The sequence below is a fragment of the Scleropages formosus genome, chromosome 10, assembly GCF_900964775.1.
Source record: "Scleropages formosus chromosome 10, fSclFor1.1, whole genome shotgun sequence".
Taxonomy (NCBI): Eukaryota; Metazoa; Chordata; class Actinopteri; order Osteoglossiformes; family Osteoglossidae; genus Scleropages; species Scleropages formosus.
Window position 1 is genome coordinate 13,195,273 of NC_041815.1, and position 18,394 is coordinate 13,213,666.

At 42.5% G+C, this 18,394-nt stretch overlaps 2 protein-coding genes and 1 pseudogene across 2 annotated transcripts; all 3 read right to left on the bottom strand.

The window, feature by feature from the left end:
- Positions 1-218: 218 nt before the first annotated feature.
- LOC114911693 (olfactory receptor 52K2-like) lies at positions 219-1,187 on the bottom strand. Its single transcript, XM_029255861.1, has one exon. The coding sequence runs from the start codon at positions 1,185-1,187 to the stop codon at positions 219-221; it is 969 nt and encodes a 322-aa protein (XP_029111694.1).
- Positions 1,188-6,991: 5,804 nt separating this feature from the next.
- LOC108922424 (olfactory receptor 51E2-like) lies at positions 6,992-15,296 on the bottom strand (annotated as a pseudogene).
- Positions 15,297-17,242: 1,946 nt separating this feature from the next.
- LOC108922423 (olfactory receptor 52D1-like) lies at positions 17,243-18,187 on the bottom strand. The gene has a single exon (XM_018732529.2). The coding sequence runs from the start codon at positions 18,185-18,187 to the stop codon at positions 17,243-17,245; it is 945 nt and encodes a 314-aa protein (XP_018588045.2).
- Positions 18,188-18,394: the final 207 nt, after the last annotated feature.

The window sequence follows — 18,394 nt, forward strand, 5'->3', positions numbered from 1 at the left end:
GACAAAAATGGAAAAACTATTTTTTTTTAGGATGTATCACAGCTTGCTTTATTGTTTTGATCCATTGACTTCTGCAAAAAATATACTAAAATGATATTAAGATTATTTTACCCTTGAGAAAATTTTAAGAGAGTAGTTAGTAAGCCACCCAAACATGTGCATCTTAAAAAGATATTTTAAAAATCAACAGTTAAGACACGTTTGGAAATCAATATTTTTTATTTAAACTGTCTTACGTCGGTGCTATGTGGACATTTTCCGCACTTCATTACTTTTATGACTTGCTGTCTTATTTCTTTTGTCCTGATACCATAAATTATTGGATTTAAACAGGCAGGCACAAGCAAATACATTGTACTGATTGCCATATGACTGTTTGATGACAAGTCATTTTTTATTCTGTAGGAAAGAAACGATGTTAAGGAAAACATTAAAGTCACAAACATGACAATAATGTGAGTGATGCATGTACTGAATGCTTTTTGACTAGATCTGCCTGATTTAAAAAGAGAGACAAATATTCTAACATAGGAAAACACAATTAAAAGGAAATCAGCCGCTAAGATGAAGAAGGCGCCACATAGTCCTACAACATTGTTAATATATATTGGACCACATGCAAGGGTGACCAGTGCCATGTGTTCACAGAAGCAGTGCTTAATCTCGTTGGACTGGCAGTATGACAAAGATCGAGCCAGGCCAACTATTGCTGAAATTAAAGCTGCATTTCTGAGCAAAGGTATAATTACAAATTTCAGGAATGCAGAGATTCTCATGTGTTCATTGTAATGGAGTGGAGTGCAGATGGCATAGAAACGATCCAGGGCCATCCACAGAAAAACAGTAGCCTGCATTGACCCGAAAAAAAGAATGCAGAACATCTGAACCAGGCAACCCATCAGAGATATATGGTTCCAATTAAACAGGAGGTTGAAGAGTATGTGTGGAACACAGAATGTTGGCATAACCATATCGATGAAAGCCATCACACAAATCAGCAGGTACATTGGAGAATGCAGAGCCCTGTGAGATAGGATTATAAATATAATCATTGAGTTTGCAATGATTGACATTACAAACAAGAGGAAAAATGGGATGAAGAGAAGTTGTTTCCACTCTCTGGATCCAGAGAAGCCACTTAGTATGAAGTCCGTGTGAGAGATATTTCTTGCTGCATATTCCGACATCTTGCTGCACAGTGTGGCACTTTGAAAAACACCTAAATAAAGCGAGAAAAGTACATTTTCAAATTTGTTTCTAGCAATTACTTTATTTCATGTGTTGAAAAAAAAAGCATTATTTCAAAATGTACATGATAAAGCACAAAAAGCTGTACACGGTCAAGTTTTAAGTATAGGTATACAACTCAACTTTCTGCACTGCTTTTGGGTGTCATGTACCCAAACATTGATATACATGATACATACATTTTAGACACTATAAGAAGTGAAAAATATACTTTTTATAAGATATAATTATGTTTTGAAGTAATTATTTATTGACAATATTAATGATTTTTAAAAGAGAGCCCAGGATTCATTTTATATATGATCTTGAAATCTCTATAAATTTTCATCAATAGAAAAAATTCACAGGAAGAGAATTATGCATTTTATTTTTTGTGCAGAAAGAAATACCAAAACGGCAAAAGTGTTTTACGTTCCAGGTTCCACTGTTGAAAGCTGTAGGCCTTTCAGTCCAAAACCAAACCCTTCTTCACTTTCTGGCTCCCGATACTCCAACAAGTCTGACCTCCTGCTGCTTAAATCTGCTGTTCTGTATTCCCTTGGCAGACTGCTGGCTCTCTGGTTAAAGACAAGAGTAAACAAGAGTTCAGCTCTCAAGGACTGGCTTGGACCTGGGAGCTCTATGTCCTGGATGACATCATGAGTGAGAACTAAGAATATGTACTTGTGTTTCTGGCAGTTTTTTGCAAAGCAGAAGCCATAAATCCACACTGTCTAGAAGCACCGCTGACTTCTCTGGGCTTGGTGTCAGCTTAGACAGACAGTACCACAGTACACTCATGTTTGTGGTCTGACAAGTCAAAAATTCAAATAGGTTTGGAAAAAAACAGCTGTCATTGTCCTCTGGGCCAAAGAGGAAAAGGGCCATCCAAGCTGGTATCAGCGGTCCAAAAGCCAGTGCATGTCATGATATGGGGATGTGTCGGTACTTATGGTATGGGTAAATTATGTATCTATGAGGGCACCGTTAATGTAGAGAAATACGAACAAATTGTGGAAGTTCAACACCTAATTATCCTTCAAAAGTGCATTACTATTGACTGTTTCATACATGGACAAATTTGCTGTGCTTTAAATATTTCCAGTTTGTGTTTGTCAGCTATTGGTGCTTTGTTCAGTCTTATGTTTCATCTGTGACATATGAAAGCAGTGTCTTCCGGATAGATTATGATGCACCGTAACAATATGATATGGTTATCAAAGCAAACAATGGAGTTTATTTAACAAATCTGAGGTCCCTCATGAATTGGACAAGCAAGGGGCCAGAGGTGGAGAAGCACAGAAGTTATGGTAAGGTGTAGGGATTGACCAGGTTCTGCAGGTATTGGGTGCTGGTCCTTTGACCATTTTTGGTTGTAACCAGTAGGCTGCAGGAAGCCAGTGTCTGGGGGCTGTGACAAATGTACAGTCCTCCTATCTGAAGAACTAGTAAATTAGGATTTCTGGATTGTGGTTGTTAGGTGTATGTGTTACGATGGCATAGTCACCAGCATGGCAAGCAGGTGTAGAGTTTCCTGTATGCGTGCATGATGTTCCATATTTGGTAAAGGTAATGCGTTATCGTACATTCTGTATGTCTGCATATCCTGCAAGTCACAACGACATGCAGAAAGTCTTTGGCAGGTCAGTCACAACTTGCGCTACAGGTTTCTACATCAGATGAAGAGGCGTGATGGCGCAAGCCTGAGACGAGAGAAGAGGGAGTCGAATAATCGAAGGGACCTAGGTGTACCGGAGTGTGAGATATTTGCTCATATAAAAACACAAATGCAATGGAACAAACATTTTGCACAATTTACCGATTTATGAAAAAGTAGAATTTTCTTCACAGAAGCTCCATGTAGCATCAACAAGGCATATACACAAACATGTCATAGTGTTGTTGAAGAATTTCCAAGGAATGAAAAGCAGAAAGAAGAGCTGGTCAGTGTGAACTGATGAGAGTTTAATTGTTAGAAAGCAGTAGTGAAAATAAAGTACATAGTTAACGTTAATTGATGATAAAGGAATTGGGAAGAGGTGTGTGCACAATGACGTGCGTAATCAGATGTAGAACATACACAAACAGGGGCCTTGAGCCACCTAGTGAGGTCTCCTGACACCGAAGGCACACCGATGTAATTTGGCAGTGTCACAAAGATAACTGCGTTTTGATGACCAGCACAAAAGAAAACTAACAGAAAAAAAATGTTCAGTTGCTTGTTTAATTGAGGCAGCCGGTAGTGTCGTGGTTAGAGTTGCTGCCTTTGGATCCATGGTTGCTGGATTGAATGTCACCTACTGCTGTAGTAGCCTTGAGCAAGGCACCCTACCCTAAATTTCTCCACTTAAAAAAGCCTAGCCACATAAATGGATAAATAATTGTTGCTTTGGTGAAAAGTGTTGGCTAAATGAATAAATGCTATGGAGGCAAGAAAAGACAAGAACCTCTTTAAAAAACAGAGGTTAGTAATCATTGTTGGAGGTAAAAATTCTAAGAATACTCTAAAAAACTGACCTCAATGTAAATAACTGCTGAAAGCAAAAAAAGCTTGCCGAGACCAGCATGGAACAATGACGTATTTAACAAAGTCATCTCTAACGTTGGGGGGCACGGTGGCGCAGCGGGCTTAGCGGGGTCCCACTCTGGTGTGTCTTTGCTTCCAGCCCTGCAGGGGGTGCTTTGCGATGGACGGGCGTCCCATTCTGGGTGTGTCCTCTCACCCTTCTGCCTTGCACCCTGTATTGCTGGGTTAAGCTCCGGCTCACCGCGACCCCACTTGGGACAATTGGTTTCAGACAGTGTGTGTGTGCGCATGTGTAATGTCAAAGTGAAACATTGAAACGTACCTTGTTCATAAATGGAGTCCAGACTTAGCCTACTGAGACTCACAGTCTCAATGTCACAAGGTTAAAAACTCAGCAATCTGAGGCCCTTGGAGCAGAACTGCTGCTCATACAGATGAAGGCTTGCTCAGGCTAATGCTTATCCACCTGAATAAGTGTTCTGGAAATTATATATCTATTATATTCAGATTTCTGACATACAGCATGTTATAAATGATGTATTAACTGGCTGAACCTCCACGCAGCTCAAATAATTTACATCCAAATTTGCATGTTTTGTATTTCAACAACACAATTATTTCAGTTGTCTATTTCCTCTAGTGTCAGTAGTCACATCTATATTATGTTACGCAAATTAACACAGACCACACATAATACTGTCACCACCATACCCACACCGCAACCAGCAGCACCTGGCTTCCATTAAGCACCAAACTTCCATAGTCCTTTTCTAGACTATCGCAATTTCAATGAGATAATGATGAAAAACCCTCATCTCTTGCCATTGATCACAGCGGCCCTGGAACAGGTTCATGGGGAACAGGTTTTCAACAAGTTAGACCCACTCAGCGTATTTAACCTGATACATATTAGGGAGAGGGATGAGTGGAAGATGGTGTTTAGCACCGCCCTGGTTCATTCCAATATTTGGTAATGCTGTTCGGACTGGAAAATGCTCCTTCCATTTTTCATGCTTCCGTGACCCATGTGTTGGGGAGCTTGTTGAACAAATGTGTCCTTATGTACTTGGATGACATTCTGGTGATCTCCTGTTCTTCCTGCAGCAGAGCATGAGGAGCACATAAGTCAGGTTCTTCGCCGTCTGTTGGATAACAGTCTCTTTGTCAAGGGCGGAAAATGCCTCTTCCACCAGGAGCATGTAGACTTCCTGGGCTTCATTCTGGGCCCAGATGGGTTGGCAATGGGCCCGGTTAAGGTACAGGCAGTCCTTTATTGGTCCCATCTGACCTCTGTTAAGGCTCTAAGGAGGTTCTTAGGGTTTGTAAATTTCTACTGCTGATTCATCTGTGACTTCAGTAGTATCGCTGCTCCTCTCACTTCTGTGCTCAAGGCAGGGATGGACTGGGAGTAAAAAACAGCCCTGGATTTTCCCCCAAATAGGCTCCACCACAACTACAAACAGCCGCTACTATCTCACAATATTACAGCAGTCGATGTATCGCATTTATGGCAAATAACATCACAAAACCCATGGTGATTGAAATAAATTTATTATTGTATGAACTATGAATTTGGATATTGCCTGGGTTAGCCTACATGCCACGATCAAAATATCATTTTTGTGTCTGTTGCCACGCAATGACAAAAGTCATGCTGCAGCCAAGCTGAGTGAGAGCGACCATGTGTGCACAAATTATTTCCAAACTCGCTCATTCTCATGTTACATGTTAATCGGAGCAATCACCTTAGGCTACTTCATTTACTTTATTTTCTAACTCGGTAGCAATGTAACCCATTGTAGAATCGCTGCTGTCTCGTTATGAATAAATGGAATACTCACGTCAGACAATGCAGAGTGATAAATAGCATTGAACGTTCGAACTAGGAATGTCCCGGGATTTTACTATAGTGCTATTCATAGGCTACATGCTCTATAGTGAGAGAGACAGGCAAAGGTAACCTGATGTAACTGTCCTGACAGGCAACTCACCAGAACCATTGACTCAGGAGCAACTGCTGCTGTCTCTCCCTCATCAGGCTCACGATTAGGGCTACTGCTACCTGCAGTTGCACTGCTGCTGGCAACACTATTGCCAAACATCTCTGTTATTTTTTTGCATTTTGTAGCGTCGGTCTCTAAGGACTTCACTTTTTTTTTTTTTTTTTTTTTTTTTTTTTTTTTTTTTTTTTTTTACTTTTAGCTTCTCCCAACCGCCTTTATCTTTACATTTTTTGCTTGCCATCATGAGCCCACTCTCCTTTGCGTCAGTTTCGGTTTATTATAAGCAAAAAAAGATTGCATTAGTGCCCCCTTTTGTCGGCTGTCAACGTCACTCAATCTGACACTTTTTCTTTGATGATGAGCCAACCAGGCCAACAGCCGTCGGATGGACGGCCGTTCTGGACTTCTCCAGAAAGTCCAGATGGCCAGTCCGCCCCAGGCTCAAGGGGAAGGGGTTCCAGCTCATGGCAGCCCTGGAGGCATTCCAGTATCTCAAAGAATGGTTGACAACTCCCCCAGTACTCAGGCACCCTATTCCCTTGTTGCCTTTTGTTGCTGAGGTGAATTCTTTGATCATGGACGTCGGAGCAGTTGTCCCACAGAGACAGGGATCCCCAGCAAAACTCCAACCTTGCTGTAAGCTGTTGCCCACCGAGTGCAATTATGACATTGGGCATATGGAGTTATTGGCTATTAAGCTGGTGCTCAAGGAATGGGGGCACTGGTTGGAGGGGACCGCTCGTCCATTCTTGGTCTTTACAGACCACCGGAATCTGAAATATCTAAGAACAGCTCGTCAACTAAACTCCTGATAAGCCCGATGGGCTCTCTTTTTCACCAGGTTCCAATTCCATATATCGTACTCCCTGGGATAGAGGAACACCAAGGCCTACGGCCTTTCCAGGCCGTACGATAAAGACCCAGCCCCTGTCGAGCCGGAAACCACCCTGCCGAGGTTGTGCTTTGTGGCTCCTGTGTGGTGGCAGTTCACGCAGGATTTCCAGAGAGTCCAAACACCCTGGAGTAGCAGACACTTCCAAGGGCAAGAAATAAATCCCAGCTGCTCCACTAGGTACACGATGCCCTGGTGGCTGGCCACCATGGGTGCTGACAGACTCTCTCCCTATTGGAAAAGAGGCACTAGTGACTCTTCCTTCATCAGGATGTACAAGAATTTGTGGAGGCATGCGAGACATGTGCCCAATCTAAAACCCCGAACCAAAAGCCCAGAAGGTTACTGGAACTGCTCCCGGTGCCATCCCGGCCCTGGTCCCACATAGCAGCGGATTTCCTTTTGGACTTGTCTTGGCAACACCGTAATCCTGTGTTCAGGGTGTGGAAGGTATTCTAGCAGAAACTCGATACCTCCGTCAGCCTCACCTCCGGGTACCACCCTCAGGCTAATGGGCAAGTAGAATAGCTGAACCAGGACTTCGGCCACTTCCTGCTGAACTACTGCAGCCAATACCAGGACCAGTGGGCACGGTTCCTTCCATGGGCCAAATACACACATAACTCTCTCACAAGAGAGACCTTGACAGGTCTCTCCCTGTTACAGTGTCTGTTCGGGTATCAACTGCCCCCGTTTCCATGGTACTCTGGTTCCTCTCATGCCCTTCGTTTTGATTCCTGGTTCCAGAAAAGCAAGGAGGCCTGGTGTGTGGTTCAGGACCACCTCTGCAAAATTACCCACTGCTAAAAACAGCAGGTGGACAAACATCACTGCACCCTGACCTTCCAATGAGAATAAAACATGTGGCTGTCTACCCGTGATATCCACCTCAAGCTTCCCTCTAGAAAACTCAGTCCCCGCTACATTGGGCCCATCCATCCACCTTCTGTCTCACTTGTCCCAAATGGGTCGCGGTAGCAACAGGGAGAGCAGAGAGGCGAAGCCGCAGCTGTACCCCGCAACTTCCTCCAGCTCAACTTGGGAGATCCCCAGCCTTTCCCAAGGTCAACTGTGAGATATAATCCCTCCAGTGGGTCCTGGGCCGACCTCGGGGCCTCGTTCCAGTTGGCCATGCCTGGTATACCTCTAAAGGGAGGTGCTCCAGCAGCATCCTTATCAGATGCCTGAACCACCTAACTGGCTCCTCTCAATGTGAAGGAGTAGCAGTTCTATTCTGAGTTCCTCCCAGATGTCTGAACTCCTTACCCTGTCATGGAGAGTGAGTCCCAACACCCTGCAGAGAAAACTCATTTCGGCTGCTTGTATCCGCAATCTTATTCTTTCAGTCATCACCCAAAGTTGATGACCATAGGTGAGGGTAGGGACGTAGATCAACTGGTAAATGGAAAGCTTCACCTTATGGCTCAGCTCCCCCTTTACCGCTACCGTCCGGTACAGCGACCACATTACTGCTGCCGCTGCTCCCAGTCTGTGGCCGATCTCATTCACCCTTCTTCCCTCACTCATGAACAGGACCACAAGATAATTGAACTCCTCAACCTGGAGCAAAAACTCTCCCCTTACCTGGAGGGGGCATACCATCCTTTTCCATGACAGAACCATAGACTCAGACTTTGAGGTGCTGATCCTCATCCCCACCGCTTCACACTCGGCTGCAAACTGTTCCAGTGCATGTTGGAGGCAGCCATGTGACGGTACCAAAAAGACAACATCATCCGCAAAAAGCAGAGATGTCACCTTCCGACTCCCACACAGAATACCCTCCTGACCTCAACTGTGCCTTGATATCCTGTCCATGAAAACCACAAACAGGAGTGGAGACAAGGCACAACCTTGGCAGAGTCCAGCACCCACACTGAACAGGCTTGACTTAATGCTTAATGTTATGACCACACCCACACCTCAACAAGCAACACCTGGCTCCAGTTAAGCACCTGACTTCAATTGGAGCACTTGGCTACAGAAACCCCCACTCCACCACTTCCCAGTTGCGGCATCTTACCTGAGACAACTTTCCCCACTACGCTTTCTAACCTACCTCTTTTTTCCCAACTTCTGTTCCTCATCGTTCCCCAGTTCCGTTCCACATCTTTTTGGTAACGACTGCCTGCCTTGTCCCCCAACTATGACTAGAGATCCTCATCTCTGCTCAGTCATCGATTGACTGGCCAAATGCTTGTCCTTGACCTGTCCCTGACCATGAGATCATATCTAATCCTTTGGTACTGAATAAACGATTGTGCACTTCGGTTCAGCCTCCTCGACTTCGCCATGACAAATACAAGTTGTCTTGTATGTAAAAATAGCAGCATAATGTGAGACATTTGGCACAACATGGAGATATAACACTGACTTTGAAAACAGCAATTTTGATGTTGTTACTGTCCTGCAAAGCAGAAGACACAGAGAAGGCAGCAACCAAGTGCAAGATCACTCAGTCAAGGGCAAGGGGATAGACTTGTTCTCATTGTCAGGGACAAGTGAATGGTCAGTCGATCAGCAATCTGAGTGAAAACAGAAGGAAGATTCGTGGACTAAGTCAAGAACCAAGATGAATGGTCAAGAACCAGGTACAAGGAGGACCAGGACAGGGGGCTGTGATGACTGCTGTGAGTGCAGAGAGACCAGTTATCTCAATGAGATCTCACAACTGGCAAGAGGCTGAGAAGTGTCTTTTGTAGTTGAGTGTTCCGATTGAAGCCAGGTGCTTAACTGGAGCCAGGTGCTGCTGGTTGAAGTGCAGGTGTGGTCATGACAGTCACCATCTACAAAAGAATAATGGCACCTAGGTGAACACCTGAAAATCTTTACTTCTTGCACTTGAACACAGTCTACATTGTACTGCACTTTTAAAGTTTTATTTTAGTTTCTGTACACGTAAAGGCATACAGAGAGATTCTAAATGTCACGCCCTCTTCTAGCAGCCGATTGGCAACACCTGCGGGTAATCTAGGGAACACAGTTTAAAAGGGCACACCGGATGTATCTCATCACAGCACCTTGGGAGGAAAACTGGAGCGCTCTTCTCTTTTGTATCCTGACTGTGACTTTCTAGTTGTTTAAAGTGGATTGTTTCTGTACCATGAGTATTGCCGTTTCTTTTGTATGACGTTTGCCAATCAATCAACCCCTGAACAAGTCTCGACCATTCTTGTGCCTCGTCCTTTCAATAAATGAATGAGCCCACACCTGTGTCCCTTGCTTTTTCTGGACCCTCATCATAACACTAAATTTATATTTATTTATTTAGCAGATGCTTTCCTCCAAAGTGATTCCCAATTAATTCTATGTAGTGTTGTCATTCCACACACCTTATTCACCAAGGTGATTTACACTGCTAGATAAATTACTGACAATGTACCCCCCCCCCGGCAGATTTAGTTAAACCAAAAGAGCCCTTTCACGTGAACCTGCAAAAAATAAAAAAAAAAAACTTTCCCCAAGCAGTCCTCTCCAACAGTTTTCAGACCAGCTACTTTAATGTCCTTCATGAAGTTCACTCAAGAGGCTGCAACTGATTTTCATTAATAATTATAAGGCAGGGGATTTGAAGAGCTTTCCATCAATGCAACTTCATCTCTGCCCGTGTGGTGCCTCACACCAACTCAAACTTTGGAGAATAGCATCGGCTAGATGAATTCATTTAAAGACCTGCTTAAGTTATGTAATTTTTTTTGCAGCTACAAGTGTACTTTGTAAGGCTTATTGTAATATGTATATGGACTTTGAAATACATTAAGATTAAAACAAGTATAAAGTAGATGAAAATAAAAACACATTATCTCTGGTTTTGTTTAATGCTGACTGTTGAGAGAATCATCTTACGAAGAGGCTGTTTTTTTGTCTCATTATTGATTGACGTGTGGAGCAAGTCCTAGATTCCTATTTTATTTTGGTTTGTTTTATTGACATCAACTAGCTAGCATTGTAACCACTGGTGACATTTGTTACACAACAAAAATGTATAGAAGAAAATGAAGGGGAAAGTGAAGAAAATACAACTGAAAGAGGTAAACTGGGAAATATTTATATCTTTGGAAATTTGCCACTTGTTGTAACAATTGGCAGCAGTTTTACATAGTAAAATCTCTTTGGTATTAGTCTGTACACAACTCTTATGACACGGTTAAAAGGCATAAGGTTACTCCAAACCGAGTGCAGTTACAGTAGCATGAAAAGAATAACCTGATCTGTGTTTCGATGTAAATTGTCCTGATTTCCTGGGTTGTTTCCTTCTTCCCAAGTCAGCACTGTCTTTAACAAGTGTTCCCTGATTAATGTATAAGGGTTTTGGAAAATTAGGCTCAGGTGTTTTGATGGAAGTAGTTTTCTGCCCTCAAGGATTGCCCATGAGTGTTGTTTCTCCTTCTGCTAGTCATTTAAAAGTTGCAGCCTAATTGTGTTAACAGTGGTGCAAGAAGTGATTAGGACACATCCTTGTTTATCACTGATCCTCATTACCTACAGTATCTGTTGTGTGCTGTGCATTGAGTCCCTAAGATTTCCCTTTTTTTTTTTACCTGTGGTAGTCCCTAGAAGAGGGGTTTCAGACAGAAACACAGGACCATCGTCCTATTTATCGGCTGGGAAGAGTTTTGCTCTCAGAAAGGCCCTGCATGCCTAGAAGTTGAGCAATGATTTCAGATTTCATTTCTATATTATACATTAAAATAAACTGGCATTTTTAAGTTTACAGGATGGGCTTTGAACAAGTACTTAAATCTAGCTCAAAATATATTTGTGTTGTAAAAAAAAAGGGGGTGTGGTGGTGCAGCAGGTTTGGCCAATGCCTGCTCTCTGGTGGGTCTGGGGTTCAAGACCTACTTGGGGTGCCTTGCGATGGACTGTCCCTTCCTGGGTGTGTCACTTCTCCCTTCAGCCTTACACCCTGTGTTGCCGGGTTAGGCTCTGGTTCGCCGCAACCCCATTTAGGACCAGTTGTTTCAGTCAATGTCTGGCTTATAAAAAATATCTTTTTTTCAGATTCTTTCACCAGAAGTTAATACTTTAACTTGCAAAAAAATTAGTCTTGAGATGAAACTTTTGACTTCACGAGAGACATTTCTTGTGGGGGGTCAGCTGACAAAACATAGGTGTCATTCAGCCTTCGGCCTACAGCTGAAATTAAAGCCAAAGCCATTAAGTAATAGAATTTGTATGAATGTAAAGACACTGATTTAATGCAAGGGAATTTGTGCTCTAGTTAATTTTGTCAAGGTTTTCTAACATATGAGCACATAATAATTCACAGTAAGCATTAGAAATCATTTTACCCTTAAATTCATTTCTTTTTGTGAACATTTGTGTTTTTTTTTTCTGTACTACAAGTTTCGAATGACCAGCTATTTTAAAAAAATTCATTCATAAATCTGACTAACTTCAGTCTCAGCTCCTACTGAATTTTAAACTGTGCTGTAACAATGTATTCATTGTGTGATCAGTTGAAGCATTTTATAGAGAAAAGTTGCTGATGCCCAGGGATGTGTTGGTTTATATCCCATCTGTAAAAGACTGGAATTTTAGGTTTTGTTTTAGTTTCAGTGCAATCATTTCTCTGTACCATTTGGTTTTAGTTAATATGAGCTCTGGTGTTTAGGCCACGCTGGTAATTAGGGATATCATGTGTTGAAATTATATTGGATAGGGCTTCAACTAAAGTCAGTGTATGCACTGTAAGGAGAAGGAGGGTAAACTCCAGCCAGTATCTGTACATTGCTTGATGCCATTGATGGAAATGTGATACACAAGGTTACACTGGTACAGCATACCACAGTCAAGATGAACCTTTTCTCAAACTACTACAGATTCTCTCTATCCAAAAACTATTTTGATGTGATTGTATGAGAGTAAACAGAGAGAGACACAGATTTACTTATTTGTGAAACCTCAATGTTTCTCATAAAAAATTTTATACTTTATTTGAGGGGGGTGCCTTGGCGCAGTGGCTTGAGCTGGGTCCTACTCTCCTGTGGGTCTGGGGTTCATGTCCCGCTTGGGGTGCCTTGTGAGGGACTGGTGTCCCATCCTGGGTGTGTCCCCTCCAGCCTTATGCCCTGTGTTGCCGGGTTAGGCTTCGGCTCCCCGTGACTTCATATGGGACAAACGGTTCAGACAGTGTGTGTATGTGTATACTTTATTTGACATAGGAAACTGAAAAAGGGGGAATAAAACATAATTCCTTTTATGTTTCAGTTTCTTCTTAGTATATTTTTCAAATTAATAGCATATGGTTTTTGTTTGTACTTGTAATGTCATGCAAATATTCTGAATGCAGGCAACAAAGAAACTGAAGCTAGTATCTGCAGGGGTGGGTGGTATCAATTACAATATTTCACTGTAAAAATACAGTAGAGTAGATTAAAGTTTCACTGCTGACACATTTATATTTATCACTTTATTTGACCTCACTTTGAACATTTCTAGAATGGCATTCCTTATTTCCTTGGTCCGGACTCCATAAATAATGGGGTTTACAGTAGCAGGAAAAATTATGTACAGCATACCTAAAAAGGTGTTAATGTCCGGTGCACTATCAATGCTGATGCTCTGTGACAGAAATGTACAAATAGAAGGACATCATAACAAGCAGGTGAGTACTGCAGGTGTGGAATGCTTTCCAGCGGTCCCTTCCGCAGCATGCAGAACAATGCTGAAAATCTGCATGTATGGGAAGGCAATGATGAGAATGTCAATGCCAACAAAAACAACAATCATTGCCAGGCCTATGCTGTCATTCTTATCCTTATTTCCACATGCCAGTCTAACAAGGGCCATATAGTCACAGTAGCTGTGCATGATGAAGTTTGACCTGCAGCATGTAAAAGAGAAGGCCAAAGCCACTAAGATGGACATGAACAAGCTGCTCCTTATCAAGTTCAGGGCTACAAATTTTATGAGCGCAGTGGTGTTCACAATTTCCACATGGCACAATGGATTGAAAATTGACACTAATCGGTCCAAGGCCATAACCAGGAGTACGGTGGACTCTGAGGAGAAAAAGAAGTGATTGAGAAACATCTGAGTTAAGGATCCTTTCATGGGAGATTTCATTCCAGATACACACACATTTTCAGAACCACTTGTCCCATACGGGGTCGCAGAGCCTACCCGGTAACACAGGGCATAAGGCCAGAGGGGGAGGGGACACACCCAGGATGGGACACCAGTCGGCCGCAAGGCACCCCAAGCGGGACTCGAACCCCAGACCCACCGGAGAGCAGGACTAGGTCCAACCCACTGCGCCACCATGCCCCCCATAGCATTCTAATTGAACAGAAAACCTAAAAGCATATTTGCGTATAATAAAAGCGTATCTTTTATTTTTTGAATTGGTGCTGTTTGATCTGTGGAAAGGTGTTGTTCGTATTTGGTTGCCAACTTGTAATTGCTGATGAGTGATTGGCACTGAGTTTGGATTGTACGATTTGGAACGCAATTTATAGAACTGCCACTAGATGTTCATACGTTAATTACGTTCTTTGTTTTAGCGTAAATGTGATAGTAGTAGAGAAGAAGAATTTTGCCTCAGAGTATACGAGTGGAGCGACGGATGTTTTTTGGTATTTTTAATTAAGTGTAACGCTGTTATTAGAAAACCCAGTAGTCGGTCTCATCATTTGCGAACTTAAGAAGCTGCAACGGGGTTAGTGACAACAACAATTCTCAATTCCGTGTGACAGTAATTGTGTTGGATAGGGCTTCAAATAAAGTCCGTGTATGCACTGTAAAGCGAAGGAGGTTAAACTTCAGCCAGTATTGGTACAATGCTTGATGTCAGTGATGGAACTGTGATATGAGTTCACACTGGTACAGCATACCACAGCCAAGCTGAACCTTTTGTCAAACTACTACAGATTCTCTTCTCTTCACCTAAAAAGGTGTTAATGTCCGTTGCAATGTCAATGCCGATGTTATGTGACAGAAATGTAACGCTCCCTACCAGGTAGAAAGACATCATAACAAGCAAGTGAGTACTCCAGGTGTGGAATGCTTTCCAGCAGTCCTCAACTTCTGCAGTGTGCAGAACAACGCTAAAAATCCCCATAACCAGGAGGACGATGGACTCCACGGAGGAAAAGAAGTGAGTGAGAAACATCTGAGTTAAGCATCCTTCCAAGGAGATTTCATTCCAGTCAAACAGAAAACCTAAAAGCATATTTGGCACAATCACTGTAGGGACAACTATGTTCACAATGGCCAAAGATGATACATATGTAAGTACATAAGGAAATAGATGGGACTGTGGAAATTCTGACTTTTTAATCACAATCACTATTAATAAATTGCCAAACAAGGCCAGAAAATTTCTATTATATATATTGTAATACATATACTCTTGTTACAATACATATATATATATAAGGCTGAAAAATTAAAGAAAATGGTAAAAAAAGCAATCGCCTGTACTTGTAGAGTTCTGGAAATCCTACAAAAATAAACCTGGTGTATGTGACAAGTTGGTTTGTTGAAGTTCTTCAGCAATGTCACTTTGGTTTCTTGATCTGAAATGTGCTTGACAGAGAAAAATATGACACAGAGGTTTAGGGTGTAACTTTTCAGATATGTGGGGTTTGTGGGGGGATAGGGAATAAGACATGCATAGTCATGCCTTCTCCCACCTGCCCATTGTTACACCTAGATTGAGAGTTAAACTGTATTAAACATGCTGCATAGTCCACATACACACACACACATTTTCTGAACCGCTTGTCCCATAGAGGGAGCTGGAGCCTAACCCGGCAACACAGGGCGCAAGGCTGGAGGGGTAGGGGACACACCCAGGACGGGACACCAGTCTGTCGCAAGGCACCCCAAGTGAGATTCAAACCCAAGACCTACCGGAGAGCATGACCCGGTCCAACCCACTGCACCACTGCACCCCCTCTTTCTGCATAGTCCAGTCCATATGAAATTGTTTTGGAAAACAATTGTTTTGGAAAGTAAAATGCCAGACTTAATTAAGACACTAGTATTCTCTTTTTCCTAATTGCAGAATGTCAGTGAATCATGCTTGTGATGAGAGGAAAGCAAATATTCCAGTGCGACTTTAAACAAGTCAATCAGCCTTTCTCTCGACAACCTTGTATAAAAGCTACAGACTTAAGCCACAAGCACACAGAGGAAAAAGAATGGTCAATTCATCTCTATAGACATGCTGCTGACAGACCTGGCCATCGCCGCACAGCATGCTTCCTAGACCAGACTGCAAATAAAAATTGTATTAATTCATGAACTTCAGTCTATGAAAGCTATGGACTTAAGTTTGTTGGCTGCTCTGTGTATTATTGATTGACTGTTTTGTTTTTTACAATATAATATTGTTATTATTTTGGTTAATCATTTGTGCAAAATAATAATCTGGTGTTGAAACCATTATTTAACACACACACACTTTCAGAACCGCTTGTCCCGTACGGGGTCGCGGAGCCTACCCGGCAACACAGGGCGTAAGGCCGGAGGGGGAGGGACACACCCAGGACGGGACGCCAGTCCGTCGCAAGGCACCCCAAGCAGGGCTCAAACCCCAGACCCACCCGGGAGCAGGACCCTGGTCCAACCCACTGCGCCACTGCACCCCCTATTATTTAACAGTGATGCATAAGGATGTGTTGTATTTTTTCTGTTTTGTTGAAAAAATTAAAAGTCCCCAATAATACGACAAAAATGACAAAATCTTTTTTTTTCAGGATGTATCACAGGTAACGGGAGAGTTTTTGCCCCAGGTGGAGGAGTTCAAGTATCTTGGGGTCTTGTTCACGAGTGAGGGAAGAAGGGAGCGTGAGATCGGCCGCAGACTGGGAGCAGCGGCAGCAGTAATGCGGTCGCTGTACCAGACGGTAGTGGTGAAGGGGGAGCTGAGCCGTAAGGTGAAGCTCTCCATTTACCAATCGATCTACGTCCCTTCCCTCACCTATGGTCATGAACTTTGTGTAATGACCGAAAGAATAAGATCGCGGATATAACCAGCCGAAATGAGTTTTCTCTGCAGGGTGTTGGGACTCACTCTCCGTGATGGGTGAGGAGTTCGGACATCCGGGAGGAGCTCAGAGTAGAGCCGCTACTCCTCAACATTGAGAGGAGCCAGTTAGGTGGTTCGGGCATCTGATAAGGATGCCCCCGGGCCACTTCCCTTTAGAGGTATACCAGGCATGGCCAACTGGAACGAGGCCCCGAGGTCGGCCCAGGACCCACTGGAGGGATTATATCTCACAGTTGGCCTTGGGAACGGCTGGGGATCCCCCAAGTTGAGCTGGAGGAAGTTGCGGGGGACAGGGGTGGCTGGGACTCTCTGATCTCCCTGCTGCCACCGCGATCCTTTTAGGACAAGCGGGAAAGAAGATGAGATGAAGTGAGATGTATCACAGCTTGCTGTATTGTTTTGATCCATTGACTTCTGGAAAAAATATAATTAAATGATTTTAAGATTATTTCACCCTTGAGAGAATTTGAAGTTAAGAGTATTTAATAAGCCAACCAAATATGTGCATCTTTAAAAAGATATTTAAAAAAAGACACAGTTAAGACACATGTTTGTAAATCCGTAATTTTTATTTAAACTGTCTTACTTCAGTGCTATGTGGAAGTTTTTCTACACTTCATTGCTTTTATTACTTGCTGTCTTATTTCTTTTGTCCTGATACCATAAATTATTGGATTTAAACAGGCAGGCACAAGCAAATACATTGTACTGATCGCCATATGACTGTTTGATGACATCTCATTTTTTATTCTGTAGGAAAGAAACGATGTTAAGGCAAAAATTAAAGTCACAAACAAGACAATAATATGAGTGATGCATGTACTGAGAGTTTTTTGACTCGATCTGCCTGATTTAAAAAGAGAGACAAATATTCTAACATAGGAAAAAGCAATAAAAAGGGCATCAGCTGCTGGGATGAAGAAAGCAGCAGATAGTCCAACAACACTGTTAACATATATGGGACCACATGCAAGGGTGACCAGTGCCATGTGTTCACAGAAGCAGTGCTTAATCTCGTTGGACTGGCAGTATGACAAAGATCGAGCCAGACCTACTATTGCTGAAATGAAAACTGCATTTCTGAGCAAAGGTATAATTACAAATTTCAGGAATGCAGAGATTCTCATGTGTTCATTGTAATGGAGTGGAGTGCAGATGGCGTAGAAACGATCAAGGGCCATCCACAGCAAAACAGTAGTCTGCATTGACCCAAAAAAGTGAATGCAGAACATCTGAACCAGGCAACCCATAAGAGATATATGGCTCCAGTTGAACAGGAGATTAAAGAGCATATTTGGAACAAAGAATATTGGTATAACTAGATCAACAAAAGCCATCACACAAATCAGCAGGTACATTGGAGAATGCAAAGCCCTGTGAGATAAAATTATAAATATAATCATGGAGTTTGCAGTGACTGACATTACAAATAAGAGGAAAAATGGGATGAAGAGAAGTTGTTTCCACTCTTTGTGTCCAGAGAAGCCACTTAGTATGAAGTCCGTGTGAGAGATATTTCTTGCTGCATATTCCGACATCTTGCTGCACTGTGTGGCACTTTCAAAAACACCTTGAGAAAGCGAGAAAGTAAATGTTTAAATTAATTTCCAGCACTTACTTTATTTCATGTATTGAAGAGAAGCATTTTTTTCAAAATGTAAATCATAAAGCACAAACAGCTGTACACGTTCAAATTCTAACTACAGGTATACAGCAGAACTTTCTACACTGCTTTTGAGTGTCAC

Excerpts from the sequence above, each read along its gene's own strand:
- LOC114911693 (XM_029255861.1), bottom strand. The coding sequence starts at position 1,187 with ATGTCGGAATATGCAGCAAGAAATATCTCTCACACGGACTTCATACTA.
- LOC108922423 (XM_018732529.2), bottom strand. The coding sequence starts at position 18,187 with ATGTCGGAATATGCAGCAAGAAATATCTCTCACACGGACTTCATACTA.